At 37.3% G+C, this 18,419-nt stretch overlaps 1 protein-coding gene across 2 annotated transcripts in view; it reads right to left on the reverse strand.

Moving 5' to 3' along the window:
- Positions 1-5,048: 5,048 nt before the first annotated feature.
- Positions 5,049-18,419, reverse strand: part of INTS6 (integrator complex subunit 6) — a 93,617-nt gene continuing 80,246 nt past the window's right edge. For both annotated transcript variants that reach the window (XM_084879353.1, XM_084879354.1), the window contains 3 exons: positions 12,343-12,717; positions 10,852-10,945; positions 5,049-9,057 (listed from right to left, as the gene is read on the reverse strand). In XM_084879353.1, coding sequence (XP_084735479.1) covers positions 8,964-9,057; positions 10,852-10,945; positions 12,343-12,717 — 563 coding nt within the window. In that variant the 3' untranslated portion in view covers positions 5,049-8,963. The remainder of the gene's footprint in view (positions 9,058-10,851; positions 10,946-12,342; positions 12,718-18,419) is intronic.

Genomic DNA, 18,419 nt, shown 5'->3' on the forward strand with positions numbered 1-18,419 from the left:
AATCTAAAATATAAGGTTAGAAAGAAACCAAGATGGCGGCATAGGGTAGACACCTGAATGCAGCCTATCACAACAAATTTGATTTTAGAACTGGAAAACAGGGGAGGCATTACCCTGAAGCACTGGACGGCTAGCTGAGAGGAGGCTCTGCCATCTGGGAAGGAGAGAGAGGGAGTGCTGACCCTCAGAAACTGTGAAGGTACGGAGAACTCTGAGCACGAAAAGGCACTGGCTTACTCCCGGCGCGCAAAGAGGGTGGACAGCAAACTCGACTGGCTTTCTTGTTAGGGAGGAAAACAGAATCACCCTATTGCTCTGATAGATGGCCCTAGCCAGGAAGGTCGGACTGTCAGGCAATGGGCAGAGATCTCTCTGAGGTGTGTGAAGCCATTGGCCATTACTGCGGGACTTGGGGAGAGGCAGACGGCTTGTCTGCAACACCCTGAGACTCCTCCCCATCCAAGCTGAGCACAGAAGCTCTCCCAGAGGCTGGCTTTCTCTAAGGAGGGACTGGCTGGAATCCAAAGCTTGTTTGCGCCTTTACCAAAGAGGTGCGCGCGACTGCAACCAATCTTGGGAGACTCACCGCGAACAGGACTTTTCTAAGGCAAGACTGACAGGGAACCAAAGCTTGTCTGCGCCACCCGAGACTCCGCCTCATCTAAGAGTACAGAAGCCCTCCTAGCTGAGACACTGCTGATCCTCACAGCCAATTGGCTTGGAGATCAACACTTCCCAGTGATACCAACAACAAGCAAGGCTTAACAAGACTGCACACACAGCCCACAAAGGGCTACACCAAGACTGTCCACCGCAGGTAACTGGGAAAGCTGTGCTACTGGGCTCTACGAGCACCTAGCACACAAAACTATTTCATCAAATCAGGGAAACAACTAAAATGCAGAGAAGAGGAAGGACACAAATATAGGAGATGGAGTAAAAGAAAATGGACATTGAGTTCAAAACTAGTTATAAGGCTTTTCAAGAATATCTTTAAAAAAGGCCGATAAAATAAATGAGACCTATGAGGATATGAAAAGGGATCAACTAGAAATAAAAAGGGATCAACTAGAAATAAAGAAAACATTGTCTGAAATAAAAAATATTACACAGAGTCCTAAAAACAGACTGGAAGATCACAAGAATCAAGACAAAGATTTAGAACACAAAGAGCCAGAGGACACTCCTCCACAGAAGCAAGAAGATAAGAGAATCCAGAAAGTTGAAAATAATGTAAGAAACCTCTGGGACAATTTCAAGTGAACCAACATCAGAATTATGGGGATCCCAGAAGAAGAGAGAGAGCAAGATACCAAAAGAATACTGGAAAAAATAGTGACAGAAAACTTCCCCCACCTGGGGAAAGAAATAGACTTACAAGTCCAAGAAGCCCACAGAACCCCAAACAAAAGGAATCCAAAGAGGACCACACCAAGACACATCATAATTAAAATCCAAGAGCAAAAGACAAAGAGAGAATATTAAAAGCAGCAAGAGAAAAGCAGGAAGTTACCTATAGAGGAGCACCCATATGATTGTCAGTTGATTTCTCAACAGAAACCATGCAGGCCAGATGGGAATGGCAACAAATATTCAAGGTGATGAATAGCAAGAACCTACAGCCAAAATTACTCTACCGAGCAAAGCTATCACTCAGAATCGAAGGCCAGATAAAGACCTTCACAAATAAAAAAAAGCTAAAGAAGTTCATCACCGCCAAACCAGAATTATATGAATTGCTGAAGAGGGTTATTTAGGAAGACGAAGAAGACAAAGATAAAAATTATGAACAACAAATACGTAAATATCAACAAGTGAAACTAAAAACCAAGGGAATTAAAAAAATCTGATGAACAATATTAACTGGTGAATATAATAGAATCAGAGGTATGGAAGGGGAGTGGACTGATGATTCTCAGGGAAAAGGGGAGTGGGGGTGAGGGAAGAGACTGAATAAAAACTGTGCACCTATGGATGAGGACAATGGGAGGTGGGGAAAGGGCAGAGGGTGGGGTGGGAACCTGGTGGAGGGGAGCAATTGGGGGTCCGGGGAAGAGGAACACATTTGTAATAACCTGAATAAAGATTTATTTAAAAAATAAATAAATAAAAAGTAAGGTTAACATGTAAACATGTTAGAAGATGTTATGGAAGAAGAGTGGAGATTATGCCACGAGGAAAAGGAAAAACAGCCCTTTGCTTTGGATATTGAAATGTAATATAAGAGCAAATAGGTTTATGGTGGGCTACAGTTTCCCAAAGTATGTTACCCAGAATACTAATCCGGTAAATTTGGAGAAAAGGGATGGCATGGATGGTTCCATAATTAAATACTACATAGTACAGTCCTTCTGTAGCAAATTAGCAGCACTAAGAAGTCCACTACTAAAAACAAAAGCATAGCACAATTCAACCTGCATTTCCCATTTTAATAAACCAGAGAACCTTTTCTAGAGTAGCACCTATAAACAATGTTGGGAACCAACTTTGGGAAAACAAGTTGTACAACCTCAATGGCACTAAGTAGCTGCTAACACTGTGGGAGAGGATGAGCCCAATGCCAGAAGCACTTTGTTCTTGGGCTCTTTTAAGTTGGTTTCATTAGTTGCATAACGTTTCCGTAGTAACTTAACAAAAGAAAGCATACAGGTATCTATAATACAAGATCAAGCAAGAAGAAAAACACAAACCCACAGATAACTCCTGATTTCTTGTTTTGATCATAAATGTTGTTCTTCTGAAATGTTTACTCTTATTAGAGATAAAATTTGAGAGGTGCCAATGCTGGGGCCTAATGGGCTACAAGTGTTGGCTTATGGCTGTGCAAATATGTAAATGTCAATTATTGAACTATTCTTGTAGTGTGATAGAGAAAAACTATGAAAATGAAACTCTTCAGTTGCAGTCTCGAGAAACTAAAATAGCTACTAGTAAGTCCATCTAACTGAAGATTGTCCATCTAACTGTACCGATTGGTCCAATTTCTCACATTGTGCCAAGGTGCCTGGACTCTAACACACACACACTTATAATATTTTAGTGGATATAGGATTTTATAGTAAACCTCTGCTCATTTCATTAACATTTATTTAAAATGTTCAGATAGCATACTAGATAGCAATAAGGCCAAATTAGTAAAACCTTCTCATGACCAACAAAGAACCACTTTTATCCACAATTATTATAGAAAATTTCTTTTCTAAATGTTTCTACAGAAAAAGATCAATTGCTTAAATCAGATTTATCCCTGGCTTTAGGATAAGATATGCCAGGGGAATGTTTCCATTGCTTTCTCCCTTTCCCTGGCCCTGTCAGGTCCCCTTCAGTGATGCTGGGAAATAAATGTTCCTTACAGAGAACTCAGCCAACTCACAATTTCCTCTGTGTACTCAATTTAAGAGATGGATGAAATGCTGTAAATACTATACTATGGGCTGATTCTATTCTCGCATGCCGGTCATTTGCCATCTCCTGGTATGTGCATAAAATGCAAAACACTTTAAGTATTGTCTAAAATGAAACAAACTGCCTCAAAATACATGTATGTTAATGATCAAGAATTTTATCACAGACGCCTTTCCATCAGCATGCTAGAGTTGACAAGATATTTTTTGAAAGATGATCCGTTTGTGTGAAAAGGTGGGTGGAAATGGGCACTGCAGGCAGAAAGCCTGCATATGCCCAACTCTACTGATCAAGACTGTAATCTCAGGTGACAACAGCTCACCTAAAATTAAAGGGTTGGACTGAATAATTTCATGTTCTCTAGTTTTAAAGATTAACTTTCATTCCGTATTGTGTCATCAAATATTTCATTGTGGTTATTTTTAAACAATTAATGGTTAAATTATAAAAATCTGTTAATTTCCCTAACCAATCATATTCCTATTTGCTAGGCTTATCTTTGAAACTATTAGCACACAACTATGATAGTCTAACCTCTCATTTTCTTTGCAGATTCCAGTCCATGAGGCAAGTTAATTGCATAGCTGATATATAGCTCAGTATACAGAATGCACTCCTGTAGCATCAGACACATTTTCAATTCACTGAATTATGCCTTCTAAAGCCTATAGTAAAATCTGCCATTTAAAAATGTCTCTTAAAATGCAGTCCAAGAAGGCATTCCAGGGAAATCATCTCAGAAGCTTGACAAAAATGCAGATTTCTGGACTCCAGAATCTGCACTTCAACACATATTCTGGTAATTCTCCTATCACCACAGTTTTAGAAATATTGGCTGATAGAGATGTAAATATAAACTAGAAACTTTTTAAAATAACTATTGAAAAATGGGGCACAACTCTGAATATTAATTTGGGGCTTTTATATGATTTATTAACTTTGATGTTTGAAAGTTGCATAAAATATTGCACCTTAAGAATTTTCTGACAAGCTTTCCCTAGCTATACAGTAAGCAGCATAAGACTGTTAAATACAGTGCACGCTTAAAAATTGTACTCAAATCTCTAAAACAAACGCATAAAAAATACAATAAGCAATTCACATCTTTATCTTCTATGGTTAGGCCAAGATGGCTTTAGTGTTTTTGAAGTGATCCACAAAGCCAAGATTGAGGTTTCAGAGAAAGGCACCAAGGAGTCTGCAGCCACAGGTGTGTTTGTAAGGGGAACTGAGCTGTCCACATAGCCCCACTGCTGCCTGTATCTATACTTAGCCAGTTCAATCTTCACACTTCTTATGTTTCCTCCCGAAAATCCCAAGTGCAGGCGTGGTACAGCAGTTAAAAAACATGTTAACAGAGAACAGTTTTTGAAAAAAACAAACAAAAAAAACCGGAAAAGAGATACTCATTTTAAAGATTTGTACCATTATCCCCACAAGGAATAGTCATTCTGGAAAAAAAAAAAAAAAAGTTATCTTTTCTCTTTAATTTCCCCAATTTCCCCCCATCCTCATCAAAATGAAAAATTAGGATGCTTTTTCTTCAAAATCAAGGGACTTCATATCCAATTTTAATAGTAACTTTCTTCAAATGAATAGAAAATGCAATGGGGTTCTTCTGTTTTTATCTTTATTATTGAAAGTATTACAGATGTCCACTTTTAATGGGGTTCTTCTATTATCTTTCCTGCGGTGCTATTGTTACCAAAAAGGTCTGATTCCTACTTTCTAAAGCAGATCGGCTATACATCTTTTTCCTGAGAGCACAACACAGTATTAGTGTTTTTTGTTAGAATTCAGATAAATTACTTATCAGCCTCTCTCTAGCAACAAGGGCTCATTTATCCACAGTAGCCTAACAAGCATTCCCTCTAGCTAGTTTCCATGGTGCTGTACATCCCAAGAAAGGAGAACATTTCATAACTAAATAGGAAACTAATAATCTCTGTAGCTTTTCACCATTCTCTCTCAAGCTCATTTGTAGTTGATGTACCTTTTAAAAATTCTGATTTCTACTTCTGGGGAGACGTAGTAAAATCATGAAAGTAAAATAAACGTTAAGTCTTGACTTTTTCCAGTTGTTGCCCAGTTCATTGTCATTGCAGGGTAAAAAGACAGTTCCTTCAGACCACTATAGTATCCAAGAAGTCCTCTGACTCTCAGCAACCCTAATGGTCTAGTAAATGCCTGTAATAGATTTCTAGTCTTTCTGTTGTTCTTAAGTTTGCTGAAAAAAACAAATGTTTGCCTTTGTAATTTTAATCCCTATACCTTATCTTAATTTTTTTAAATGGTACAGTACAGGCAAATAATTATAGTACAGCACATAAAAACAAGCCCAGAAGTCCTTAAGTGTCACCAACACTGAACAAAATATTCTAATTATTCCTCTTAATGTTTCTCCTCCTCTTATGGCAATTATCTATGAGCCTAGGAAGGAAAAGAGATTCTCAGTAAAGAGTTGTTGGCAAGTGTAAATGTGTTAAAAAGAAATAGTATCGAAGAAGACTAATAAAATCAAGCAAAAGTGGATCTACTTTAACTAAACATCAGGCATTATTTTTATTTATGGAAAGAAAAGTCAAAAGTTAGAATCACGAAAATTAGGCATAGGCTTTACACAATTAAGGAAATATTGTCAACATCATTTTATCTGAGAATCATTTGCTGCAACTTGTGCTAGAAATCAAAGGAACAATTTTGTGACAAAATGAAAATGATCATTTTGGGACTATTTGGGGAGAAATGGTCCATCAACAGATATGTCCTGTTAGTAATCATCCCAACACCATACATATTAGATGAAAATGTCACGTTACCACACAGAACAGGCAACAGAGAGCCCTCTCTTAGAAAGGATACATGTCAAAAATGAAAGATGACAGCTTCTACTCCCTCAATAAAGACAGACAGGAGACTAAATTCGAACAGAAAAGTCAATGTCAAAAGCTGATAGTCAATAAAAGTTGATGACAATTTTTTCTTGGAATTTAACTGCATAAAAATGACTATAAAATCTTCGAAGTAGTAAAGGACACACCACCATTTTGATGATAGGAGTTTGTAGAATTGCCTTAGTAAACAGAGAATGAAAACATAAGGCTAATCCAAAACCAGTGACATAATGTGCCACACATCTATAGTCCCTGTGAATTAATTACCTCTCTTTCTCGGAGATACTTACCCACATCACACAAGTGGATGGACACTCTTCTGGTGACAGGGGTATTGAAGAGATAAAAATGACTCTAGCCTTCAGTATACCAAGTTGATCAATCTTACTAATAAGGGCAATTAATTACTCAATTGACAAATGGGACCATTAAGAAAACCTCTTACTCTCAAGATTTAACTATTGAAAAATATAATTTGTCCAGCCTAGTCATCCTCTTTGCTTATAAGAATCCTACAGTATTTCACTAATTAAAATATAAGCCATTTCATAAAATGCTGAAAACTTGATAGAGGTGGGGTATTAAGCTTGAATTTCAATGGATTTCAAACCTTGTGACTAGATTTTCGGATGAGCATGTAGAGTATTGTGGCAGAGATTGATAAAAAGAGATTGAACAAAGTGCTGCTTTACAACTCTTTCTAGGATTCATCCCCCCAACAACAGATTAAAGATCAAGAGTCTAAAGGATTAGTAGTTCATAAGCAACCTTTGAAATGAAAATCAAAAATTTTTTAAGGACACTAAACATTGGCATAAACTGAATCCCTTTCTTAAGTATTCTTAAGCATGAACTTTTATCTGAATGACTTGTATGTAATCCCTTCCATTAATCTCAGAATATAAACATATATATAATTTAAGATCAGACAATATATTCTGGATTTTGTGTAACTCTTGCTGAATTTACCAGTGTGACCATAGAGAATTATCTAACAATTCCATCTATTAAATGACATCGTGCTTTACTTAAAGTTAGTAGAGGTTAAAAAGGTTTAAAGAATTGCATATGAAAATACTATATAGCATTATACATGCTTCTTTTTCTTGACAAGGTTTATCTTCAGTATTGGGAGAGTTTCAAATCCCCTAGACTAAAAAAATTAACAGATCTCAAACATGTTCTTCACTTTCATCTATGCTTTTCTTCATAAAAAGTTACAATTTCATTACCCTATACCATTGAAATGTAAAAACTGTTCTACTAAAGTGTAAAAAGGGTATGTAATTTTCAAATGTTATGAACCTAAAAATACTTTAATTTTACTATAATTTTTTATAAATTTATTTCACCCACTTAATCTAAATACATTTTAACCTCCTTTTTCTACTGACTACCCCAAACCACTACAAGGCACAGCAGTGATATATGAATGTTGAGTCAGGTCATATGGTCGTTTCCTCAGTAAGGATACGAGACCACTTTACTGAAGGTTGACAATGAATAGTGTTTGTTTTTCCTTGTCCCAGGTAAACGGGGGTAATGCAAAATGAGCCAAGTCATCATAATATGTTTCCTTTTCATTTAGCTTCAAAAAAAAAATTAAGAGTTTATGTGTGAGAATAGCAGAGAAGAACAAAGAGATCCCCCTTGAACTCCCAATTTGTTATGGGACTTTAGTAAGCATGGAATCAAGCTGTTAACAGCTAGATATTTCAGAGTATGTGATGTGCCCCAAACTTACAACTCCCTAACAGTTTCAACTCTGAGCCATCCACAATCCTAGTGAGAAAGGAAAAGGCATTGAAGGGAACTAAGGAAACCAATAATGTCCAAAGGTATCTGCTTTTTAAACAGCTTTTAAAGTATCTGCCTATCTGCTATAGATATTGTTGATTCCATTCTCTGGGCAGAAATGGAAGTACTTTGGCATGACCCAAAACAGCTAAGAACATATAGAAAAAAGACAATGCAGATTATGTACCAAGTAATTACAGTTACGTTTAACAAATATGAACTTCAAGTGGTGTATTTTTTCAATGCTAAAAAGCAAAGCTTTTAAAATTCCATTATCTTAAGATAGTTTTAAATGATTTCTTTAAATGTGATTATTTCCTAAACCACACAAGAGTAAAATAGAGCATTTATTGATGGAATAACAAAAGTGCTTTTCTTAAATATTCTTCAAAATACATTTGTACAACTTACAATAATATATCCAAAATAACTGTATATACAAAAACATTACCTAGTTTTAATGTATGTGCTTTTTTCCCCAAAAATTACAAAGTAACTTCTTTTTTATTTATTTTTTTTGGCAAAGTTCAACCTTAACAGAGGTGACAATTTTAAAGGTTGGTTTAAGAAAATAGAACCTGAGGGAAATTGACACGCAAGAGTCAATGACAAGCAAGAGATTTGAAGGAATATTTTTAGTTTGTTAAATAAAAATGTTTTTTAGAGTGATACTTTTCACATTACAAAAATAAACCAAAATGAAAAGGTCACTGTAAAATGATGAGAAAGATTCTGTAGACTTGCTCTTAGAATTTCAAATAGCCAACAATGCATGTCAAAAAAATGAATGCAAAATCACAACAGTCTTGTATTTACTTTGTATTTGGAGAAGATAGAGTGAAATAAGTGGCCACATTCTGTTTTCTTTTAATTGCTATTAATATGGTTGATCTGATTGGCTCTTCGATGAATTTCATCCAAGAAGTTCTCCAGTTGTTCTATTAGCATTCGTTTTTTAAACCTGTTTATAAAAAAAACAACAACAGCACTCTCAATTCCTTTTTAACGAATAAGTTATATATCAGTATAAAGTTTTTCTTAAAACAGAGAAGCTGCCTTGGGCAGATTTTTCACAGTGAAATAAAACTAAAAATTAACTTTATGATATATAAAATCTCCTGGAAGATTAGAAAATTATTTTTATCAGTACTGTATTATAATTTGTTCCTAAAAACAAACAATCCAGGCCTAAGTACAACGGGAAAGAGGTTATTCCTTCTACAATAAAACAGAAAAAAGTAAAACCTAATATATACAGGATTAATATTGCAGCAAAATTAGGACTCCCAAAGTAATGATTCCAATAGCTTCTTATGTTCTTTGAAAGCTGAATGTTAAAAGGAATGTGAACAAAGTATGAATATAATCCTTCACAAAATGTTAGATGAAATGAAAGCTGGGTAGTAGCACTTAAAAGCCTCAGTGTTCTGTTACAATTTGAAAGCTAGCAAATCAAGGATAATTAGACATCTTTAGTATAGAATATAATGAACAGTCCAAGTTCAAACTGCAACTAAAAATTTTGTTTCAGTAATACAGTACACTGAAACTGCATTTGTCTATTATACCTAAGCAATAATACTGCTGATGCTTTTTAGATATCCCAAAACACTATACTCACTTCTTCTCTACTTGTAACTACTATAAAATTGTACAACTCTCCAAAACAGCAATTTTCAACCTTTTCATCTCATGGCACATATAAACTAAATAATTAATCTGCAGCACACCAAAAAACACATTTTTGCCAATCTGACCAAAAAATAGATATAATTTTCATTCATTTAAACTGATTATTGTTGTGATGGCTGTTGTGATTTTTTAATTTGACAATGTAAGGGAAAAGAGGTCAATGCCCCTGACTAGTCAGGTATTGCAGAAGTTTTTAACTTCTTGAGGCACACTGGTTGAAAATTCTAAAAGGTGGCAGAAGTAAAAGTGCAGGCACCAGGAATATAGCTAAATCCAAGATGATGTCCAAGATGACAGAATACAATGTAAAGAGCAGAATAGGTTAAATACTCAAATCAAATAATGTGAGAAGTTATCGCCTTATCTTGCACCTTCAAAGTAGCCTATGCCATAGCCTCTCTCTTTCTCTCACACACAAACACACGCACACACAGAATTAATTGCTCAATCCAAAACCAACTTTGAGTGTAGCATGGAAGAAACTGAGGGACTAATTAAAAAATGGGTATATTGGGAAGGTCAATTAAGATAAACTGTTTTCTTAAAATACTAAAAATCTTAAAGGAAAAATAAAACAAATTTTTATATTCACTAAATTTATAAAATTATGATTTACAGTTAACTGTACTATGGCGTTATCATTTAAAATCTTGATTCACATTCCTTGTACTAAAGCTCATAATAATCCTGGGCTACTGAAGCAATCAGAATAAGGCCCATTTGTCCTATTCTTGTCCCCTTAATTACAAGTTTTCCCCCATATAAATAAGCTGCATTAAAATATTGCCTTTTGAAGTTATTACTAATCAATGATTAATATTAATAGTAGTCCAAATATACAAAGGAGAAAAATTAGAGGCTATTAAAATATACAGACACCAAAAGCCACAGAGTAGGAAAGAAGAATTATGCAAGTATCTGTACTTCGTAAGAAGAAAAGATTCAAGTCTAAAGAATTTTTGTGTGGCTGTTTTTCAAGTGAACTTCTTTCACTAAATTATAACATGAATAGCACAATAGATACTGTCAAAATACTTCTTATAATGTTCTATAGATTATTTACCTTGATGCTTCTTTAATGACATTTTGTAAAAATATTAGTCTCGTTTGTAAACTGCCTTGTACATGCTTCAGTAAAGTGAAGATTCTTTCATATTCTTAAAAGAAAAGAAAAGAGAAAAATTAAGTGGCTTTCATTTGCATTCATATTTAATATTTTTCTATTGCAGTGTACAAGATATTCTAAGACAAAACAAAAGATATTCTACATAAAATTTTCACAGCTCATTGAAGGCTTTAACTTGCCAAACACTGCTTTTTTAGTAAAAGTTCTCATTAAAGTACCAGATCTTAGAAGAGTGAATTAATAGTTTTTTGGTGTTGCCATTGAAAAGTAAGATGCAAGTGGCTTAACAAAAATCCACCCTTATAATGAAAATTCTAAACTATAGCCACCATGGGGAAAGGGGATTGGGTACTGGGATAAAAAGAGGAAAAACAATAAAACAGATTAAGAGTGGCTATTTCAGTTTCAAGTTTCCACACAAAACTCTGCTAAGGAGTATAAGATCCTAAATGGCAAGGACTGAGTCTTACCCATTTCTGGACCATCATAACAAGTGATCTGTCAACACCTTCTGAAAGAATGCCAGTTGATACTGATACTTTATCCCACAAAGTTCTTTTGTTTTCATATAATAGATAGCTTTCATAACTAGTTTTTTTTGTTTTGTTTTGTTTTTTTAACCTAAACACATCCCTGGTCACAATAATTTAAATCTTAAAACACAGTGGTAGGCACTATGCCAAGAACTTTAGAGATATAAAGTCATTTAATATTCCTGACACCTTTTTGGGTTTGCTGCTACATTAAAATTTCAGTTGCTAGCTAGGAGAATATTAAGACTATGAGTTTCTGTCATGGTAGGAACTATATGTAATTTATCTGAGTTCTCTTCCTATGTTCTCAGTCCCTTCTACTTATCATAGTACTTTGGATATAGCAAGCAGATATTTGTCAGTTTTTGTCAGCTGAACAAAGAGTCAAATCCCACATATCTATATACATATATAAACCTAAGCAGCCGTTCGATTGGTAGCTATGATGCACACTGACCACCAGTGGGCAAATGCTCAGCATACAGGCCTGTAAACATGGAACAGCTGATGAATGATGAATCTCAGAAGGGGGAGATGGGAAGGGCAGCAAGAGATTAATTAAAGATCTTATATGCATACTGGAGGCCTGATGAACGGATTTGTGCACCAGGTCTCTAGTATGCATAAAATCTTTTGTGGGGTCCCTTGGCCTGGCCTATTGGGATAGAGCTGAACCAGCAGTCCAACATCTCCTGAGGGGTCCTGGGTTGCAAGAGGGCAGAGGCTAGGCTGATGGACCCCACCAGCACAGGAATCCATATAGTAGACCTCTAGTAGCTCATATACTATTCAAGATTGATCTAGAATCACATATAAGCTTTTAGGTTTTTTTTTGTTTGTTTTTTTTTTTTTAGTACACACCAAAAATCTGAGATTTGTGTCTAAGTATACATACTTCTTCCTGGCTTTCTAATCTCTTTCATTATTTGTGCTTTTAGTTCAGTGTTGACTTTTTCGTGGCTTCTGCAATGCATCAATTTCTTTCCTTTGTTGAGTGAAGATGCTGGTATATTTTCTTCAGGGCATTGTACTTTATCTCTTGGCTCCTCATGATTTTCTAAAAATCCACCAACAGTGAGGTCATTAGTTCCTAAATGATCATGACCAAGAGTCTCTGTATGATTCGTTGACCGTTCCAGTAAATTAGCTGGAGAAGATGATGCTGAAAATTCAGTATCCATAGCATTTGGTGTAATATCTGATGTAAGTTGGTCAGCAACATGGTTTTCAACCACATCATCTATTGTTGAATCATTACTGGCTTCTGAAACTAAAAACAAAGAGAGGAGGGGAAATTATGAGGAATAATTTCAAAGCACACGGTAAAGAAAACTCAAAGAAATATCATTGCAACAAATTACAACTGATCATTTTCACAGATGCAAACTAACAAATAATGTGATGTGATGCTTAAGCTTTGATAAAGATATGGTGGATTCAATGTGGAACATTCATAATATTTATAAAATCTGTACAATTTTTGCCCTTGGGGGGGAGGGAGGGGAAATAAAAGCAACTTCAACTTTTACTTCTCTGTTTTTCTATGGCAATTTTATTGAACAAGTATGGTTTAATGTTTTAGGGAAATATACATGATCAAGATTGTCATGCTTATCTTTTCTAGCTCTAGCTCATTTCAACATATAGTTGTCTTATACATCAGTTGTCACTTAGAGAACTAAGTAAACACAGGGAGTTTAACATGTTCAATGGTCTTCAGGGAACATACCACCAAACAGGTCATTTTACGGTACACCCTTTTCTTATACTCATCCATCTGGTCTTCACTACTGGAGTAATGCAGAACAATCCAGTGCGCCCTTCAGCTCATTAGACAACTAGATTTAAAAACTTGCCACCTTGCCATTTACATTAGATTATTACACTTACTCCCCATAGTAAGTTGAATTCTAAGTTCCTTGATTGCTCACTAAACCTTTAAGACAACAGTTGAATTCATCACTTTCCTCACTTACTGTACAAAATGTACTCATCCCCACAAAAATCCCTTTAACTTCTGATTCCCTCCTAAATCCTATTCCAGAAAATGCAAACTCTATTGAATGTCTTATAGAACTCATTTCTAATTGAAACCAGCTCTCCTGCAAAGAAACTGCTCTCCTTTTCAGACCTGAAATAGAAACTTTCTCTTAAACACTCTCCATGAGTGTGGACTGATTCTTTCAACTCTCAGTACCACCTCAAGATCCTTTTTCCATGTACTCTTGTTAAAATTCTTGCTCTTTTGAGGCTCAACTGTGTCACTTTGCTCATCCTCTCTCCCCTCATCACTATCTTTATTGATCTCTAGGCACACCTCTGTGGCCATGATGTCTCCAGTACCTAGTTCACAATTTCCTTCCACCCCTATATGTCCCTCAGGACATCATTCTAGTTCCTTACTACACAAAGTGTGGTCTGTAGTCAAGAAGAATTAGCACTATCAGCAACCTTTCAGTCCCAGCAACCTCCCCAACTATAGCCCTGTCAGAAATAGCTGCTTGAGAGATTAAGATTGACAGTGGTCAGACAGGCTAAGTGGAAAGATTGGTTCCACCTGCTGGTAGTCAAGGCTGTGGAGATAGACACAAACAGAGGACCAGTGGACCACTTGGAACTTCAACAACCTAACAGGAAACTGAGAAGTGGCAGACAGTTCAGAAGAGTGGCATCATAAACCAGGGGCATTAAAACTTGGCAGAAAAGAGCCACACTCCACTTTTTCATTTTTATTATTATTTTGTTATCTTTTTTCTTTATTTTCCTTTTTTTTTTTACCTGCTTACTTTTTATTTCTTTTCACATTATTTTTTCATCATTTTTATTTTATCCTATTTTTCAAATTAATTTCCCTTTTTCTTTCTCTTTCTTCTTATACATTCTTCCTCTTTCTACTTCCTCTCTACTGAATTGAGGTACTCCCCATTTTGATCTAATTCCTTAACCTTACCTTTCTGTATATAAGCTTGGCCTCTACCGATTCTGCCCCCACCCTCTTTTCTGGGTGTCTGGTATTTGTATTTTTGGTTTATCTGTTCGGTGGTGTTTTATCCATATATATATTCTCCCCCCCTTTTTCTTTTCTCTCATCATTTTTTTTCTCTCTTTGATATCATTTGCATTTATATTGGGGTTATCAGTGTCATGAGTACATTTGTGTTTTGTTTCCTTTGTGTCGTGTCTTGTCAAGTGGCATTTTGTCCTGTTTGGTCAATGTGGTAGAGAGCGTGTCACATAACCAGACACCCAGAGAGGAGACTCTATCCACCAACGGGTCAATAATGCTCCAGACCCAATTACAGAGGCAGGAAGATGGTGGCAGTGAGTGTGAAAGTGAGGGAGCGAAAGTGGAGTGTGTGGACGTTTGGGGTGTGTGTGTGTCTGTGTGTCTGAGGGACAGTTTGGTCCAGCAGGATCTTTGGGGTATGAAGACCGGGCTCGCCTAAACAGGCAGCCTCTACTATTGCTGCAAACAGTTCCAGGGCAGCTGGCTTTACTGCAGAGGCTGAGCCTTCTTGAAGTGAAGAACTGCTGTGATGGGGAACCCAGCCTCACCTCCAACCAGGCTGCCTCAGACACCACCCGGGACTCTACAGACACCCAAAGAGGTACCTGCTGCCTCAGCTGAGGTCGCATAGTCACCGAGACTCCAGCCACCCCAGGCATGGGCTCCTGTGAGTTTCAAAGAGTGCTCCCCTCTGGCCAGCCCAATGTTTTAGCCCAGGGCGCCATGACCTCTGAGCAGCTTACCCCTCTCTGAGAAACAGCAGTCCCGCAACCCGCCCCCATTTAGAGGAGCCACCACAGCTGCAAACAGTCATACAAACACCTATTAGAGAAGCTGCTGCCAACTGAGAAACAGCCGCTACCGAGAAGCAGCCTGTGCATGACTGGACACCTAGATCCTTTCGAAAGAGCAGAAATGGGGAGACAAAGAAACCCCCACAGGAAAGAAAAGGAGGCATCACCAGAAAAGCAGCTAAGAAGGCATGCAATATGTCAAAAATTCAGAACAAGGGTCATACAGTTCGTAAGCCGGATAGATTAAAAAAAAAAAAAATCAACAAATTATGTAAGAATCAAGAAGAAATAAAGACTGATAAGCTGCAATAAAAAACACTATGGAAAATTTCAACAGTAGACTAGGAGAAGTGGAGGACTGAATTAGCCAATTAGAAGACAGGGAAGCAAAACATACCCAAACTGAACTGCAACTGGAGAAAAAAATTAAGAGACAGGATGAGAGCCTAAGGGAGCTTTGGGATAACATGAAACAAAGCAACATACAAATAATAGGGGGGCCAGAACGACAAGAAGAGGAACAAGTATTAGAAAACCTATTTGAAAAAATAATGTTAAAACTTCCCTGATTTGGGGAAGAAAAAAGTCACAAAAGCACAGAGTCCAAAACAAGATGAACCCAAAAAGACCCACACCAAGACACATTCTAATTACGATGGCAAAGGATCAGGACAAAGAGAGAATCTTAAAGGCTGCAAGAAAGATACCAAAAGTTACATACAAGGGATCTCCCATTAGATTATCAAATGATTTCTCAACAGAAACACATCAGGCCAGAAAGGAAAGAAGGAAGTTTACAAAGTGATGCAAAGCAAGGGACAAAATCCAAGAATACTATACCCTGCAAGGCTATCATTCAAAACTGAAGGGGAAATAAGAAGGTTCATAGATTTAAAAAAGAGCTAAGGGAGTTTATCAACACCAATCCAGCAATGCAAGAAATTCTAAAGGGACTGGTATAAAAAGAAGAAATATAAAGGGAAGAAGGAACTCAAAGCACAGAAAACTATAAACAAATATATATCCTATCTAATAAAAGAGTAATATGCAAATTGACTATCACTCCAACACACAAGATGGCTGCCTCCATTTGATCAAAGTTGGCTGCTCCCATGTGGATACAAGATGGTCAGCAGGGGACAACCAGGACTGCAAGAGAGGGCAGCTAGGGTGACCAGGCCGGCAGGAGAGGGCAGTTAGGGGCAATTAGGCCTGCAAGGAAGGGCAGTTGGGGGGTACTGGGCTGGCAGAGGAGGGCAGTTAGGGGTGATCAGGCCTGCATGGGAGGGCAATTGGGGGAACCAGACCTGCAGGGGAGGGCAGTTGGGGGCAGTTGGGCCGACAGGGGAGCAGTTAGGCGTCAGTTAGGCTGGCTGGCAGAAGTGGTTAGGGGCAATCAGGTAGGCAGATGAGCAGTTGGGAGCCAGCAGTCCTGGATTGTAAGAGGGATCCCAGATTGGAGAGGATGCAGGATGGGTTGAGGGACATACACCTCCGTGCAGGAATTTTGTGCACCGGGCCTCTAGTCAATAATATCTTTAAACATAAATAGACTAAATGTTCCAAATCAAAAGATATCAAGTGGCTGAATGGATAAGAAAACATGACCCACATATGTGCTGTCTACAAGAGACCCATCTCAGAACAAGGGACTCACACAAACTGAAAGTGAAGGTATGGAAATATATCTTCCAGGCAAATAGAAATGAAAAGAAAGCTGGAGTAGCAATACTTGTATCTGACAAAATAGACCTCAAAGTGAAGGCCTTAAGAAGAGATAAGGAAGGCCACTTCATAATATTAACAGAACCAAAACAACAAGAGGATATAATCCTGATACACATAAATGCACCAAATGCAGGAGCACCCAAATACGTTAAAACATTTCTGGAAGAAATCACAGGAGAGATCAACAATAATACAATCATAGTAGGGGACTCTAAAACCCCACTGACATCCAACCCACAAGGCTGTCCCCATGTAATCAAAGTTGGCTGCCCCCATGTGGATACAAGATGGCCAGCAGGGGACGATAGTTGGGGGTGACCAGGGCTGAAAAAAAGGCAGTTAGGGGTGACCAGGCCATCAGAGGAGGGCAGTTGGGGACGACCAGGCCTGCAGAAGAGGACAGTTTGGGGGCACCATCTAAACAAAAAAATCAGCAAAGAAACATCAATCCTAAATGACTCATTAGATCAGATGGACTTAATTGACATCTTCAGAACGTTTCACACCAAATGCCACGGAATATACGTTCTTCTCAAGTGCACATGGGACATTTACAAAGACCACATATTGGGTCACAAAAAAGTATCTCCAAATTCAAGAGGATTGAAATCATATCAATCATCTTCTCAGACCACAGTGGCATAATCTCTATATATAAAAAACCCACGGCCCTAATGACCAAAGACTGGAGTGGATGGGCAGGCTGCCAGCACAGCGAGGCGCACAGGTGTGTGGGGCCATGCAATTTTGTGCGCTGGACTTCTAGAATTAGAAATAAAGTACAATAAAAACAATAAAAAAAATTCAAGCACTTAGAAGCTGAATTGCATGCTATTAAACAATGATTGGGTTACCAAAAAGACCATTGATCAGCTGCTTCCTGCACACCCCCTACTGGGGATGTGCTCGCAACTGGAATCAAACCCAGGACCCTTCAGTCTGTAGGCCAACGCTCCATCCACTGAGCCAAATCCATTAGGACTACTGAATACTCCTCTTAGACTACTCCTCTAGCACAGGCAAATGCACAGCTTTAGTTAACTAATTCCATTCACCCTTCAAGTGTTGGTTTAAACAACTCCCTAGTAAAGTGCCTTAAGCCTATACACCAAATTAAGTTCTCAGGCCAAATATGTCCACAACATACTTGACTTTCCTTTCACCACACTTCTAATGAAATGTCCAATGACTTTCTTTCCTCATGCATTATAAGTGAAAACAGAAATCACTATCTTGATCACTGCTATACCTAAATAGCACAGGTATTTAATAATTGCCTGCATTAAACTGAAATTGAAAACCATCTTTCTATGGATATTGATAATACCCCTTTAAAACTATTATTTTAAAATACTTAAAATTTGCAATCAATATTTTAGATTAGTGATCACCAACCTTTCGGAACTCACAGACCACCAGTTGGCAACCACTGTTTTAGATTTT

This window comes from Pipistrellus hanaki, assembly GCF_964339955.1.
Source record: "Pipistrellus hanaki genome assembly, chromosome: 3".
In the NCBI taxonomy this organism is placed as follows: Eukaryota; Metazoa; Chordata; class Mammalia; order Chiroptera; family Vespertilionidae; genus Pipistrellus; species Pipistrellus hanaki.